Consider the following 16,821-nt stretch of genomic DNA (forward strand, 5'->3'; position numbering starts at 1 on the left):
GGCTTTTAGAGTATCGGCACTCTTTTCTCTCATTGTTATGTGCCGCCAGGATTTTCATTGGTCGGTCAGCCCCACGTGGTATTTGTTTACATATGGGCGCATCCATTTTGTTTCTGGGCGCCTCTTCTCTTTCTCTGCTGCCGGACGTTAGAGCGGCCGGTCACACTCTGCCCGTCACAACCAGCGACGGTTTCATTGGGAGAGATGGCAACACTGCAAGCCAGACACAAAATGACCCCCAGACGCTTCCGGGTGCACGAAGTGGCGGTACTCTTAAACGTAGCTTATTTAGTGACATTAGTCGCAGCTACACAATGCGCCTGAAAGCCACCAAGCGGGCTCACTTTCTTCGTCAGATCCTGCCAAACAAAGTAAAGAAGAGTCCATCAAGGCTTTGCTTGGTTTGCAAAGCCCACGGCAAAAAGTCCGAGAGCCGATGGGAATGCGAAGAATGCAAAGTTGCGCTTCACCTACCTCTGTGTTTCAAAGCTTTTCACACATGCAAATCATACTGAAAGAGGTAATGCAGTAAGGCATTGCGAACAGAATAATGCAAGATTTGTTGTTTTACGACTTTTTTGCAGACCTTATGCGATTTCTATACGCTGCCCGTGCCACCTGCTGGCACAAAACTTTTGCTACGGAATACCAGGCAGGAACGGCCATGCAGAGCGCCGAAGCCAAGGGGTTAAAGGCCAACTGCACTCAAATTTCACCTCGGCCAAATTTACTTTGAACGTACAGTATGTGACACCAAACCAATTGGAACATGACTGGTATCCTCATGAAATGCGTTGCTAGTTACTTATAAACATTTGAAATAGCTCCGTTGCAGGTGACGCAGCACCTGCCGACGGATCGCGCAAACAGCCATGAAGCCAAGTGACATGCCAGCGTGCCGGATGCCTGTTTCTCCGGCTAGCCAGGAACACCAGTCGAGCTCTGCTGGGTGTGCTTCTCCTAGGGCTGCAGGGAGGGCCAAGCGTTGCGCATAGGTTTTCTCCAGCCGGCCACGTGCAGCCGCTCTCTTGCCGGCTGGAACTTAACTTCAGCCTGGCCGCAATGGCTCAGCTCTTCTCGATTTCAATTTCAAATTCTTTGATTCTTTATGGTCGTTTCAGCCACCAATACGTGTATTTCAGCTGTCATATTTTGTATCTTGCAGTCTTTTAGGGCAGACTATATGAAAATAACGTTTTCAAGAGGTTGAAATTTTGAAAGCAGTAGGCCTTTAACTGCTTAATAGAATATGCACTAAATTTTGAGTGCAAATAGCTTGTTTGAACTTATACTCCCTCTTTAACTAGTGTTTGGTTTTGTTGGGCATAAGCGAGCTATAGAGCATTATACCGTAAAAACCCGAATCCAAGACGACCTTTTTTTCCAAAAATGGAAACGCCAAATCGCAGGTTCGTCTTGGATTCGGGTGCGAACAAAAATCCTAAAAATAAAAAAGAGGGGGGGGGGAGGGGGGGGGCAGCGGCCGCCGCGAGTATACCTAAACTCACGAATTTATTCTCCATCGGAACAAAATAATGTGATCAGTCGCCCAACCATTTGTCTAAAAAACAAGCGTGGTCTTGGGTGCCTGAATGAGCGCGCGCGCATGTCCCTCCGTGGGAGACAGGGAGCATGCACGCATCGAGGCCGTCGAGGCTCGATGCGTGCGTGAACCGCGAAACCCAGCGCAAAATATACATACCGTAAACCATGCGCGGCGCGGGCGCGAGCAGTTCGTATGGGTTCGCAAGTACGTCTAGTTGGGAGCACTGCGGTAAAGAGTGTACCTAGCTGGTTGGTCCGCTCTGTCGTCTGCTACGGCGGTCCGCCGTGTGGATGCTCTCGCCGCTGCATCGGACCGCGGCGGACCGTGACGTAGCATCACGTGACCGTTTGGACCGCGGACTCAGTCCGTCGTGTGGATCGGCCTTTGACGTGTTGCTTTCGCTGATCGTGTTACATCGCGCCCATCGCGCTTTCAGTTGTAACTCCACTTTCGAAGCAGCGGATGCGATGTCATCCCGAAGCTACTACACAGCGTCGTTCAAGCGAAAAGTCATTGTAGTCGCGAAGGAGACAGGGAACAATCTCGCTACAGCAAGGAGGTACGGCGTTTCCGAGGCAAATGTTCGACGGTGGATGAAGGACGATGATCGCCTGCAAAGCTGCTCCGGCACTCGGAAGGCATTTAGCGGGCCGAGAAAAGGACGGCACCCAGAACTTGAAGAGGAGTTGCTGACATTCGTTCGGAATGCAAGAAATGGCTGCATCGCCGTCACAACCGAGATGGTGCAAACAAAAGCGAGGGAAATCGCTCTGCAGCGTGGCCTTTCCGCAGCCGTGTTCAAGGCCAGCAAACATTGGGTGCAGCGGTTCATGAAGCGCTCTGGACTCTCTCTTCGACGGCGGACTTCAATTTGTCAACGCTTACCAGTCGACTTTGAAGAGAAGCTAACCAGCTTTCAACGCTACGTGATCGGACTGCGGCGCCGCCACGGCTATTGCCTGGGTCAAATAGGGAACGCGGACCAAAGTCCTATCTACTTCGACATGCCCCTGACCCGAACTGTAGAGGCAGTTGGAGCCAAGCAAGTGAAAGTGAGAACGACGGGCAACGAGAAGCAACGAGTTACTGTCATGCTGGCCTGCACTGCAGATGGGAGGAGACTGCCGCCCTACATCATCTTCAGCAGGAAGACTCTTCCGAAGACGGAAGTGTTTCCTCGTGGAGCCATTATCCGCTGCAATGACAAAGGGTGGATGACGGCCGAACTGTTCGACGAGTGGATTCGGCTCGTCTGGCTTCGTCGTCCCGGAGCACTCCTGAGTCCGCGGTCCATGTTGGTCGTGGACTCCTTTAGAGGCCACACGTGCGATACCAGCAAAGCGTTGCTGGCGAACAACAAGTGCGACATGGTGGTCATCCCAGGAGGGATGACTTCCCAGTTACAGCCTCTGGATGTTTGCATTAATAAGCCTTTTAAGGACAGGGTCAGGTGCCTGTACAACGAGTGGATGCAAGAAGGTGACCACGCGCTCACTCCAACGGGCCGTCTGAAGCACGCGTCGCTGTCTCAGCTTGTGGGGTGGATTTTGGATGCGTGGCACGGGATTCCGGACACCATGGTCGTTCGCTCGTTCCAGAAATGTGGCATTTCAAATGCGCTAGACGGGTCGGAAGATGACCTTCTCTGGCAAGAAGTCAGTGACAAGGAAGTCAGCAGCGATAGTGATTCGGAATAAACGCATGTAAGCTTTCTTTTCTTTTTTTCCAAAATTGCTTGTTGTCACTTAAGGGTTCGTCTTGCATTCGGGGTCGTCTTGGATTCGGGTTTTTACGGTACTTCTAGTGCAGATAAGTAGTTGGCGAGTCCCATTCCTGTTCCTTGTTTCCCTCAGTGTACAGCCTATTTGAGTGACGTTTGCGTCTCATGAGTGGTGTTACTCTAACGAGGCACTTTCTCAAATGAACCAAATTTGCATTCTGCCATCATAGCCCCTTGTTCCTTGCAATGGCATTATAAAGAACACCAGCACAATGCTCACCTGTAGTGCCTTTCATTGGTATTTTCTTTCTTCATGCGGCGGCGCCTTGCTGGGGCCACTAAGTAGTCTTCCTCAAGGTTCTTCGGTGGGCGCACTCGACGCTTGTTAGGTGATGCTTCTTCATTGCTGCCATCATCCAAGTCAACTGCACATAGCATGAAAGGAAATCTTTCTTCAATAAAAGGAGCTATTGAAGAAGCTCTTAACATGTAATACACCCTATATACTCATGTAAGGGCCCCAAACTCAGGGCCCAAGATTCGCCAAAATATAAACACAGCCAATGGCCATGTGCTACAACACTGAGAATAATAATATCCCACATCGTATGGGCCCAGCCACTCCACCAGTAACCTGAGATGCTTCCTTGCTTCTTTACGCTTTATCTGCAAGAGCTTCATGACCTCCCCTCTGCCCAGAAATCACACGCCATGACAGCACACACGTTTGCTGTAAGTAAAAAAGATAGATATCCTCTAGTAAGTAGCACAAGACAATACAGCAGCTAAAATGGTCTCTGCAATTGCTGCCTTCGATGTTAGTGGGAACATAACTGCCTTTTGTATGTTTCTTTTGTGCAATAGATATCTTTGATTGATTGATTGATTGATTGTAGGGTTTAACACGCCGACGCAACGCAGGCGATGAGGCGCGCCGTAGTGGAGGGCTCCGGATTAATTTTGACCACCTGGGGATCTTTAACGTGCGCCAAAATCTCGAACACACGGGCGTTTTTGCTTTTCGCCTCTATCAGAAAAGCGGCCGCCGCAACCGGGAATCGAACCCGCGACCTTGTGCTCAGCAGCGCAACGCCTTAGCCACTGAGCCACCGCGGCGGGTGCAATAGATATCTTTGCCTGGGTTCCCACCTTGAAGGGTTAATTATTCATCCGAGCTGGGTACTGAATCAATGAATAGGGTAAAAATTATATTTAAATGTCTGTGATATCACTCTGTAGCCAGTAAATAGACCTTTTCTCATTTTAAGGCTTAGCTCATATTATGAGAGTAATTCTTTTATTAAAACTGAAAAATTTCCTTTTCATAGCAAGAATGCAAATGATAGCCATTCAAGACACATTGCAGTATCCTGTGCATTTTTTTTTAATTGTTTAAGTAATCTGTTGAAATATGCACTTTTAAGAGAGTGAAGATGAGACTTTCCTATCAGTACAAAGCATCAGGGCACTCCAAAAAGCATTATACACCCCAGATTTTCCAAAGGCTTTTTGAACAGCTAGGGGCGAGGGATGAAGAAACCATGAAGGAGCGTAAAAGTGCAGCAGTAAATGTGCACTGCGTCGAAAACGCCACCTGTGACAAGGAACTAATTCGACCGATTATTGAAGAACGTGCTCAATAAGCTGGTTGTTTAACACTTTTCTACCAACAACTACTAAAATTAACAGTAGTTTATCTGTGTTTTATGACTTGACCTTTCATGTTTCAAATTCTCGTCCCTCCTATTCCGAGGAACATGCATCCCGATCACAATGAAGAAAGAAGGCGAGAAAGAGCAAAAGCCTTACAAAGATTCGAAAACTTTGAGGACGTAGACTATATGGTAGGGATGGGCGAATATTCGGTATTGTCGAATATTCGATCGAATAGCTCTCTATTCGTTATTCGCTTCGATCCGAAGTCAGGTATTCGATATTTTCGAATTATTCGATGCTCCCGAATAGGCAGCTAAAAGCCAAGCTTTTCGGTCAAGCTTTCCGAGAGTTACCCCAGGCTTGGCTCAAGACCCACCAACGCGGACATTTCTATTATCAGTGCCGGGACTGCCGAGTTGCTGCCTTGCCTAGAGGTTCGACGAAGCTCTCGGCCGCCAGCACACTTTCGGTTAAAAAAAAAGGCGGCACTGAAACGACACCGCTCCGAACATAGCGGCACCAAGCCAGCAGACTTGTACAGGCCGCCGCCATTTTGAATAGGCATGCCGCCATTTTGAATAGGCTCGCTCAGTGCGGCAGTACGCCTATGGGTACGCCGCACTAAGCGAGCCTATTCAAAATGGCGGCCAGCCACTTGCGCTTTGCTTGGCTACGGCCGAGGATACTAGTGGCTACAATACTTCTTTTTTTAGCGGAGCTCCTAGGCGGCGCTTAAACTTGTGAATGAGTAGAGTTCCTGTATATAGCTCCCGCAGGGAGCTAAGAGTCGCGCGACCCTTTTCCACGCGCCGCCGTGATTGCGACACTCCGGTTATCCATGCCGCGCAGAGAAGCTCCCACTACGGCTGCGCCGCAGCCGCCGACGCGGGCGGCACCACGCCCCGCCCAGGAACAGCAGCAGCAGAAGCGTGAGGCGCCGCCGACCGAAGCGCCCCCACCGCGCGTCGGCCGCCGTCGGAAGCGTGGCGGCGAGGCTCCTTCACCCGCGACGGGCGGCTTTCCCGCAGCAGTCCGGATAACAAAGATGGCGGTCGGACGCACAACTCTTAGCTCCCTGCGGGAGCTATATACAGGAACTCTATGAATGAGCAGCCGGCGGAAACTGCTGCACCTAGGGCATGTGGCGCAACAGGCATTTCTTCATGAAAACTAGTGAATACAGCAAAGGAAAGCTGTGTGTAAGATTTTGCAATAAATGTTCAACTGGTAATAGTTTTGCACAATGCTGTGCCTACGTGAGTTCTAATTATTAGAAAAAATTGTGTACATTAGTCAGGTCACAAGTTGCTCATTTGACTTTGTGATTTGCAATGTGTACTATTCGAACTATTCGATTCGAAAGTATTCAACCAAATCACTATTCGCTTCGAATTCGCTTCGAACCTCAAAATCTATATTCGCCCATCCCTACTATATGGATGCTGCAGAATACGCAGCCCGCGATGCCATGACTGTGGTAGCTGTCGTTCGCAAGGGATATTCCCTAACCAGTGGCACGATACTTACGTCACCGCTGGAAGTCACAGAGGAGGCAGCCATTGCCATGGCGATGACTTCCTCAAGAGCTAAATTCTCAGTCAGCGGCCCTAAAACGGCAATTAGGAATTTCGCAAAGGGAGAGGACTCATTAGAGGCACTAATTCTGGTCACCTTCAAAGACCGGAGGAAGGTCCAAATCGTATGGGTACCTGCAGACTCTTCCCTTCTCGGTAACGAGAATGCTCACGATGCGGCTCGAGGTCTGACTAACCGAGCTGGTCACATCCACAAAAGAGCCCGTCTCACGTGCTGGGATGGGGAGGGAGCGCATGGCCTCACACAGGGACATAATTAACCATTACAGATTGGAACAGGTTCGATATCCCCGCGCTCACAAGACTCTCAGCAAGTGGCAGTCTGTAGCATGGTGCCTCTTGTAGACCTTTCCGAATCCGTTCATGCACAGTCACTGTTACCCCGGGCTCCATACAGGGAGTGTAAGCTATGTACAGGCAGGGCAGACATATGCCATTTTATATGAGCATGTCCCCAGATGAAGGGTCGTTTAGGTGCTTCGTTATTAATTAAGGCTGTGGAGCAGTGGGAGACCATCCTGCGCAGCTTCGACACTGACATCCAGATCAGTGTTGTCCGAATGGCCGAAGATGCCGCCGGAGCCCAAGGGCTTCTGGCCGCCGTCTGAAGTGGATGAAGGGATGAAACCATGTTGGACAAATAAATCGTTTCTCTCTCTCTCTCAAATTCAAATCTTGATGTTTCAGACTTCAGTTTTGCAACTCTTCGAGCACATGTGGACAGCTAGCTGCATCCAGTGGGTAGTACACACTTCTGCCTATCTTTTGGTCCTTGGTTTCATTTTTTCCAGCTGATGCTGGTTTATAAAATGCCTCTGAAGTCATGCGACAGGTACTCATCGACACTGTGCATTGTGCAGCCAGAGAAACTTCACATTTATAGTTATTTGAATGTGTCTGCATGTGACTTCTCGGACCATATCAGCAGCACCGACTCTGAAGGCAACTTTGATTAGTCAAATTTTTCCTGACGGGTGTCAAACTTGCTGAAACCTCAGCATGCAGTCATTGACAAGCTTCGCTTTCTGCTCTGTTTCATCCCCTCTGCTAGCTGATCAAAAGATAGTGTTCTCAAGGTCACCTTTCTTATCTACAGTGTGGCAACATCCTTCAGGTGGGATCAATTGCCGGCTGCAGCACAGAGTTGACTTTTGCCCTCAAAGACCTCCAGGAGCCTCCAAGGTCGGCTGTTCTTTGTTTGTTTATTCGTTTTTGTAAGTCACGGAATTCTGCAGTTACACTTTTGGTCTTTGCAGGGTTTTGCACAGATAATATGCCTAAAAATATGTATATTCCAAATTTTTAAATGGTTCTTCTGTGTGGGCAGAATTTCTGTTTATACTGCTTTCTTCGTCACAAAATTTTTGCGCACCCTTTTACTCTTCTACACTTTACTGCCATAAACTTAAAAAGACCATGCAGACAAAACAAAAGTTTGGTTCATTTGAAAGATTGCCTCATTAGAATCATACTGACACCACTTTTAACGCACACTTCGCTCAAATAAGCTATATAATTAGAAAAAAAGGGAATGGCCATGCGACCCACTAGCTCATTTCCCGCAACAGATCCTATAATGTAATATTATGACAGCTCTGCGATTAGCTGAGGCCGGCGAAAGGAAACGTGAATTGGCAGGGTTTTTATAAGCCTGCCGTACGAGCTATTTGTGCTTAAATTTAGGGCACATTCTTTTTATAGCAGTAAGAATGGTGGGGTAAACAGTGGAAGTTACGAATGCACACGTAAACATAGAAGTACCCATGCGTACTGCTGTTGGTACTGCATGCACTGTGCATGTTTTAGCTGCACAGCACTGCGGCGCTTTGGGGTTGTCTCAGACGATACTGGCCGATTGGCGTAAGCGACGGTTGTCTTCTGTGACCACATTTGTCGAGCGAACATTATGTTTCTCGAAATGATTATTTTCTACCTTAACAAAAACAAGCCAGGTACAAATACGGTCAAAAATAAAAGGCAGAAAACGGCCCTCCGCAGTGTGGTGGCGCCATCTGGGTTGACTAACAGTAAACAAGGCTCCACAGCAGCTCGAAGACCTGTTCTTGTGATGTCACTGCAGACGTCCTGAAACACACTATTTGGCGGGAGAGTCAAAAGTTTAACTTAAATTGATTAATTTCTCAAAGGCTGACAGACAAGCACTGGGTACACTATATAACACGAAATCTTTCGAATAAAACAAACTTGTATTTTGTTTGCATGGCCCCTTTATGTATGCATGCTTTTTGCTACAAGAAAAATTATTTGCTACACTACCCAAGATCCCTGCCTTTCCCGTGGGCAGGAAAGTGTTAAATTTGACGTGTTTTGTTTCAAACACAATAACATGCCGTATTTACACGATTGTAAGTCGACTCGAATGTAGGTCGAGCCTCAAAAATTGCATCTTTCAAAAAAAAAAAAATGCGAGTGCCACCTAGAAAATCGTATCACAAAGAGAAGCTCTTCCGTCAACCCACACGGCGGCTCTACCATCGTCGATGCTCCCACAAGAGCCGTGCACTCGCGGTAGATGTTAAAAAAGAAAGGCTTTTGTATAAGCACCCGGAATAACCATGCGCTGTGGGTTGAGCGGGAAGAACACATTCACTGCGAGATGACAACCATCGAAGGAACCGGCAGCGGCCACTGCCGCGCGATACCAAAACAAACAACATGGCGGCTGACGGAAGCGGTGGCGCGCGCGATTTACTTCTGAGCGACTAACAGCTCCCACCACCGCGTTCGGAAGTGTACTGAACAACGTGATACGATTTGGGCTGCGTTAGTGCGGCGCATTGCATCAATTAAGGGATTCGGTAATACTCATTTTGTTTGTTAGAGACAAATAAAACGCTTCTTGACGCGTTTTTGCACGCGATTCGTGCGCGGTCGACTTTTTCACATCTGCGTCGACGACTCCACGCGCGGCAGCTTCTACTGCTTTTAAGTTCTACCACGCGGCAGCGGGAGGAGCCTGACGACTTGCCCCAGTGGGGAGGCGCGCTCTTCATGGTGGCAGTTGCCGGCTGGCACCGCCGGAGATGTTTAGGCTTATCACGGTGGCGGATATTTGATTGGCGCTTTCCCTTGGGGCGCCGATAATGCTTTATAGTGTCGTTTTTGATCACATTATCAGATCCCTTCCTGCATAAACGTCTTCATTTGTGCCTTCAGTGATATCTTAGGGAGCGGTTAGAAGCGGTCGCTGGAGCTACGTGCACCTCTTCGTGGCTGGTGACGCCGCCATGTTGCCGCCGCCGCCGTTGTAGCTCGCAGCATGCGCGTGGTATTCGCAGTAGTGTCAGCGCAGCACATTTTCGCAAGCAGAAAACGCCTCATGCGGTTCACACTTTAGACCATAACCATGGGAACGAGGGTGCAAAGCTGTCCCCACTTCGTAACACCCCCGATTTCTCGTTTCTCTTGCCGTTACTAGCAGTAGACGGTTTGACTTCGATTCTAAGTCGACCCCCCGACATTGGATTGTAAAATTTGAAAAAAAAAAGGGTCGACCTACAATCGTGTAAATACGGTATGTTCAACATCAGTGAAATTTTTGTAGAAGCTGTTTCACTGGCCATCAAGAAATGGCTACCACTTTGAAAAGTACTCACTCATATGAAGAGCAAGTGAAAAGATTTCCCTATCTTAAAATCCATAGAAAAGTAAAACCCTGTTGCTACGTTTTTCAGGGGATGGCAGCATTAAGCGTATGATCCAAGGAAACATATTGCCTGGACTTATCTCAAACCAGAAAAGTTCAGATGGGTAGGACCAAGCTTTCACAGTGTAACACATGGGGGAAAGCAACAACTGGGAACATATCAAAAGTGTTCTGCTCTAGTCCACCTTCGTTAATGGGTTAATTAACAAAACACAACAAATACTACAAATGATTAGCAGATATCTTGCACCTGGAAATTTATTTTTCATTTTTAAGCTAGGTCCTTAGCTAGGCTGGACACCTGCTGTGAGGACTTTTGCAAGTAATGGAAAACCATGTCCTACAGCATGCCTACTCAAACACATGAACAATTAAAATACTTTCACTTTTAAATGGCCGTACTTGAAAATGAACCAATGTCCCAGTAGTGATGGTCCCAAGTAGACAGCGAGATGCACTGCACCACGAAAAGTCAGACAAACGTGGTGCTGGATTGCCACTCACCATCGACGGCCTGCAGAGCGCCTGCTATCACATCACTCTCACTGGAAGCTGTGGAATCAAAGAGCTGTGGTGTGCACCGTGGTCTGCCGCGCTTGCGAATTGCAGCCACTTTCTTTGGTTCGATGGTAGCATTTGGGCCCAGTTTCAAGCCGTGAATCTGCAAAAACCAATTCAGTTTCTGTGTGTTATATAAATTAATGACTCTTGGGCATAAAATCAAAAATGAAGAATCAGGTCCTGAAATTTAAACTTCCAAAGTTTCTACCATGCACATAAAACCATACGCTCCCAAGGCTGCAGATACACAAAAGTCTGGAAGCAGTTCATATTCCTTCTTTCTGTTCGACAAGATTGCACATCGAAACTGTGCTGCGACAAGCACAACAACAAACGTTAATTCTGGCAAGCCCTGAGAACAGATGAAGGAAGGACAGAATGACTCCAGAAGCTTCCTCCAGGTTTTCCAGGTTTTTGTTGCTTCATACGCCAAAAAAGCATACTATACGCGGCGACAACTTAAGAACGGCACCGGAAGTTGCCGCTGTGCCTTATCACCGTAGCCGGATGTTTTTCCGCGCGGCGCAAGTAGGGCGTTACTGGGAATATTTTGAACATGGCGCGAGCCGTTCCCGTGATTTTTTGGACTTAATGTGCTCATAAACGACTCCAGTGATTACAAACAAACTGCATGAGACAAGGTAGACGATATCACGCATTCATAGCAAACCCCTTTCAAAACGCGCGCGCACTGACGTCACGGGTCCGGCGCTTTGGCGGAGTGATACACTACATGAGCTGGTGCCGTTCTTGAGTTGTAACCGAGTATAGGCTACCTGCGCTTCATAGCTCCAGCGTAGCTTTGGCACGTAAATTCTCCAGAAGTTGCTACTACACTGGAACCCCAATTATACGTCCCCCGGTATTGCAATGACCTGCCTCTTATGATGAATCACAGCGGTCCCGGCGGACTCCCCATAGAAACAAGACATTAAGAAGCCCAATTATACAATGCTCGGGTGCACATGGTCCGCTTAATACGACGAACGCTGGTGGGGATCAACTGGCGTTTTTCCCATCTTTCACAGCGCTGAGTCTCAACTGAATTTATTGAAAACCCGCCACACACATTTATACCAAAGGCGAACAACGCCACACGTGTCACAGTTGCACACACGTCAAAGTTGCAGAAAAAGAAACAAAAAGGGGAACATGACTTATTTGTCGTTATCCATGAACTGAACCTCTTTACCAGTAGGCACCACTGAAGGGTGGCTTACGCACTTTTCATCCCTCTTACTAATATGATAGGCTACAACTATCCCTCGGTGTAGCTGCTTCGGGTGCTTGGTAAGAATATCAGTTTCCTCAAACACCGGGTGGCAGCTGCACGTGTTGCAGTGCAAGGGCAAATGCGATCGCGGACCTTTGCCCAAAGAGAGCGCATGCTCTCGCAATCTAACATTTGCACACCTGCCAGTCTGCCCTATGCATGACGCACCACTTCATAGAGAAACTCGGTACACGATGCCGGTTTGGCAGTCCACACATCTGTGCTCGTGCTTCGTGCCACACCCCAATTCGGCTACCTTTTCTGTCAACGTAGACTTTCTTTGTATGGCAGTGCACATTCCCCCCAGTTTACACGGAACAGAAATAGCCACCATGACGCCTTACCAACCGGCAACATTTTTCCAACCGTGCAACGTACAGGGCACATAGGGAATCATAGCTTATTTCATTCCAGTTTTTTCCTTTCCTTATCGGGGTCCCCATGAGACTATCTAGTTAAGGGTTCGCAATTCAGTTAAGGGTTTGCAACACGCCGACTATAGTAATTGAGAAGTTCTTAGTCCATCTGTCATGTGAGAACGTCTACTAGGGCGGCATTTACCATTAAGCCCGATCATACAACGCTTTCGCGAGGGCCCATGAAAATCGTATTATCGGGGCTCCCCTGTATAATGGTTGCACTTGTGGCACTAATTGCCCCTCAAAAAGTGACAACTCATTAACTGCCTTACTAACGACCAAAACAAACTAAGAAATCTCGTGCATCCAGATTATCTGATGTGCTAAAAGAGAGAAAAGAGAGGAAACAGGCAGGACAAAGTTATTTTCCCTAATAAACTGTGTGTAAAGGTGTTTACAGCCAAACATACACTTCAAAGACTGACAATCAAAACCAAGCAAGTGACTGGTGAAGGCAGGCACAATGTGCCAAGAACAGACTGCAGCTTTCCTGCTCAAAACCACCAGGGAACATCAAGACCCAAGAGGTTACCGTCACTGATGCACACACACACCAGGGGTGAGACAGCTGAACCAGATTTGGGAGCAGTTTTCGGAGCAGCAAAATCTCGATTTTGGAGCAGGAGAAGCTTGATTTGGAGCAGAAGAACGACATTTATTATGTCACCTTAGGAGCCTAAAAAAACAAATTTCTGGCAAATCAAGGGGGGGGGGGGGGGGAGGGAGGGAAGTGCACCTTTTAATTGGTTTTGAACGTACATACCTCTGAAACAGCTATCAATAAAGTTTTTCTATCAGAGTATCACAATTGGTATGACATTTTTACAAATCATTTTTAAATTTCTAGGCTCTATGCATAGATAGCGTGGAGCGCCGTTGAGAATATCGAATTAAAAAACTAAGCAACTCCAAGGCATTTTTATTATCGTGTGAATGCCTAAATTATTATTTTTGCAATCCCAGACCCAGCTTTACGCACAAGTGTAGGGCGACGGCAAAAGTTGCGCAAAGCGAGGAGACAGTCGTCGCACCCCCCTCCCCATTTCAATCCCCAAGTTACACGTTCACTACGATCGTAATTTGAGTAACGTTGGTATGTTCAGCCACCTCCCCCTTGGCTCCAAATTTCACTTCAGATATATGAACCATTATTACTAGCGTGCAATAATAGCCCGTCCCCAGGCACTGCTTGAATATTTTGCGGCGATGTAGCCTGCGCCGCCACTCCTGCAGCGTCTATCGTCCCATTCCCGCCGCTCGCAAGCTTGCTGTCAGAGGCAGCAATAAATCAGCGTTTTATAACACCGCAACGAGTGCGAATTTTCACTTCAAGCACGCACCGCGCCTCACACTCAACGCCGAAACACGGCGAATTCGCCGGCACCATGTTGTTTTTGATGAACTCCCGTCTTTCGAGTCGCGCAGCTTCCCGCAACAGATCAAACGACTAAATGTAAACCCAGCCACCCCCATAACCAAAACCACGGTACAAATCGGCGAAGAGCACTCAGCCTGAGCAACTGCTTCGCCCGGCAACCATGTTTTCCAATCTTCACCACACCAAGATGGCGGCGGCCGCTGAACGCTGATGTCGTTCCGGAGATAAGGCGCTCCGAAAATTGCCGTTTTTTCGTCAACTTGCACAAGTAGTTTGTCGCCTCAGTACGCATAAGCATTTTTTCTACAGGACTTTGGAATGGTTCTCGATAGGGAAACTTTAAAACTCGCAGAATGTAACATGTGCCACCTAACGCGACTTTCGGAAAAAAAAAAAAAAAAAAAAAAAATCTCTAGGCAGTTTCATGCAGTGTTTTATTGAATGATCAATCAACCAAACCTTTACAAACAGCATCACCTTGGGGGTGCTGAAAAATTATGCCGTCAGTAAGCATTTTTCCCCACTGAGACTGACGGGAGCGTTAAAATCCTTGGCTCTCAGACTGTTTTGGAGCAGTTTGGCGCAATTTTTGCGATTTTCAAGCTTTTGGAGCAGCCTGGCGCAGGGAAACAAATTTGTATCAAAACTGCGCAATATGCGCAGCTGTCTCACTCCTGACACACACATGCACGTACAGAGAGAGAGAAAGACCTCAAATACTTTCACTTGGGATATCAAATCTGCATTGAATGTTTTTGTTGCTCTCCTTATACTATTCAGTTTGACACTTCGATATTGGGCAAAACAGCTGAACTTGACTATGCTGAACACAGGGTCCTTGAAAACCTGCGAATTTAGAGGTGTCCTATTTAAGGGGGGAAGTGGGGATTGGAGCAAACCTTTTTTGCCTTTTGACTTTATGAAATTTGGCATACTTACTAAGAATTGCATTAAATATGAAAACAAAAAAATTACAATAAGAAATCTTTAGCAGTTTTTATGTTACCAATGTTTACATGTTGCCGGCTCGTGGAAAGCCTAGCATAGTTATTCATCGTTATATCCAATATGTTATAAATGGTATCGTTATAAGTGGACTCAACTGTATAGTGTTCGCCAGCCATTTTTTTGTCCCTTCCTTTCTACCAAAGCACCACACAGAGTCTCTCACGCTGCAAGAAGTGCATGTCAGCACCATCTCAACTGCTAGTCCCGCCCTGGTTGCGTAATCGTCTTTCAAGGTGTGCTGATGACAAGATGGACAAAGCATCTGGCCAATCAGTGAGTTTAGGGCACTTGTCCGAATAATGATAAGCCCATCATCCAAAGAGGTCAAACGTTCAGACTCTTGGTGTGTCAGCATGAACTTCTACTCAGTTGTGGACATCGTGCCTAGCGACTTGCACACTCCCTGCCTCTCGCGCTTCTACCGCATCGTGGACACGCATGTTGTTTTCAAGCGCTGTTGGGTGGAACGAGATGGGTGCACACCAATCATATATTTTTATAAGCTGTAAGATTAGCAAAATCGCCCAATTACCAGGAATTGTAAGTGGCAGCTAGACCTTCATGGCACCACGCAAAAAAAAAAACAGTGTATGGGGCAACGCGAGGTGTGAATTAGCCTGATTCACAAACCCTCCTCTGCATGCCTTGCACTTGCTCATTGCTCTGTGGATGGTGCGTGGTTGTTTGGTCACGCAGCATCCCCACATTCGCACCACGACCAAGCAAAGGGCCAGGGGCCTGGCTTTTCTCCTCGGCAGGGAGGAGTTCCCAGTTAGCTCCGTTAGGCAGAGCACAGTTCAGCGCTTATAGCACTCGCCAAGCTAGCTGGGTACCTTTGAGACCCCATACAACCACGAAGCTAAACCAAGGAGGAGGATTATTTTTCGCACCCCTTTTGTGCCCCAGTTACACCAAGAAACAGAAAACAGCTGACCTACGCAGTGTGCACACAATCCAAGCATCTTTCACGCTCACATGGCTTTCAAGTGTACATGGCTGCTCGTGCATTTTGACCCACCTTGACCATGTGATCCTTGCAGTCGTCCAGCGAGCCAAATCCCTGGCTGCACTGGCCACAGATGAAGATGTGCCGCTCCTGCGTCAACTCGCCCTCCTCTCCCCGCAGCTGCAGCGGGGTGCCGCTGGGCAACACGTCGCCGGGGGACACCATGCTAGCCAGGGCGCTCTCCAGCACCATGGAGGCATCCATGGGCACGTGGGTGGGCTCAGCCGCCTGGCTCACGCTGGCCACTGCCGCTGGCTCGCTGCACGAGGGCTCCGCTGTCCCAGCCACAAGTGCAGGGGAGGGAGAATCCACTGCCGAAGCAAAACAGCGCACTGCTTTAACCTTGTTAGCTTTAAGTCAGCTGTTTTGGTGCACTGCACGAGCCCCAATTCCTGGCTCACAGCAACACAATGACGAGATTTATCACAGCAGGTCACTGTAAGGGCTTCCTTCACAAAATCTCTCCTTCTCCATCCGAAGAAATGCACTTAGTTTTGTGAATGCCTGTGATTCATACAAAATTTTAAGATGTCATTTTAACATTTTACTATGCTGGCTATTGGAAAGGCTTGGCCAAGCAATGTGAGAGTTTTCCTTTTTTTTCTGCAATTTGAGGAGTTCCGAGAAATTATATTCTATAATGAGTCATGTTTCTGCACAGGTCTGTGTATTCACAAGCCTGCATTTCATTTAGAAAAGCAGAGACCACAAAGCAGTCATGGCACTGCAGTGTTATGCTATGACAGCAGCAAGATGGCAGCTTTTCTTGTATTGAAAATTTTATGGCACATCACCAATTTGTGACTGCACCTGAAACTATATAAAATGAAATTTATGGCAATTATGAACATTTATGGCTTCTCTAGTGTCAGACAGTACAGTCTCCCCCCAACCACCCATTTTTAGTCCAGAAAATTTATATGCAAGACTCTTCACACGTCCTTAGCTTGCTGACCAGATGCACGTGAATAGTATTCAAAACTTTAAATACT

At 47.7% G+C, this 16,821-nt stretch overlaps 1 protein-coding gene across 4 annotated transcripts in view; it reads right to left on the reverse strand.

Annotated features, from left to right (window-relative positions):
- LOC144154775 (uncharacterized) overlaps positions 1-16,821 on the reverse strand; it is a 73,073-nt gene that overhangs the window by 35,320 nt on the left and 20,932 nt on the right. For all 4 annotated transcript variants that reach the window (XM_077685887.1, XM_077685881.1, XM_077685892.1 and 1 more), the window contains exons 8-10: positions 15,842-16,140; positions 10,689-10,845; positions 3,547-3,691 (exon numbers count right to left, since the gene is read on the reverse strand). In XM_077685887.1, the coding sequence (XP_077542013.1) occupies positions 3,547-3,691; positions 10,689-10,845; positions 15,842-16,140 (601 nt within the window). The remainder of the gene's footprint in view (positions 1-3,546; positions 3,692-10,688; positions 10,846-15,841; positions 16,141-16,821) is intronic.

Source organism: Haemaphysalis longicornis, unplaced genomic scaffold (assembly GCF_048455015.1).
Source record: "Haemaphysalis longicornis isolate Haplotype H1 unplaced genomic scaffold, Haemaphysalis longicornis Haplotype H1 scaffold_1, whole genome shotgun sequence".
Classification (NCBI taxonomy): Eukaryota; Metazoa; Arthropoda; class Arachnida; order Ixodida; family Ixodidae; genus Haemaphysalis; species Haemaphysalis longicornis.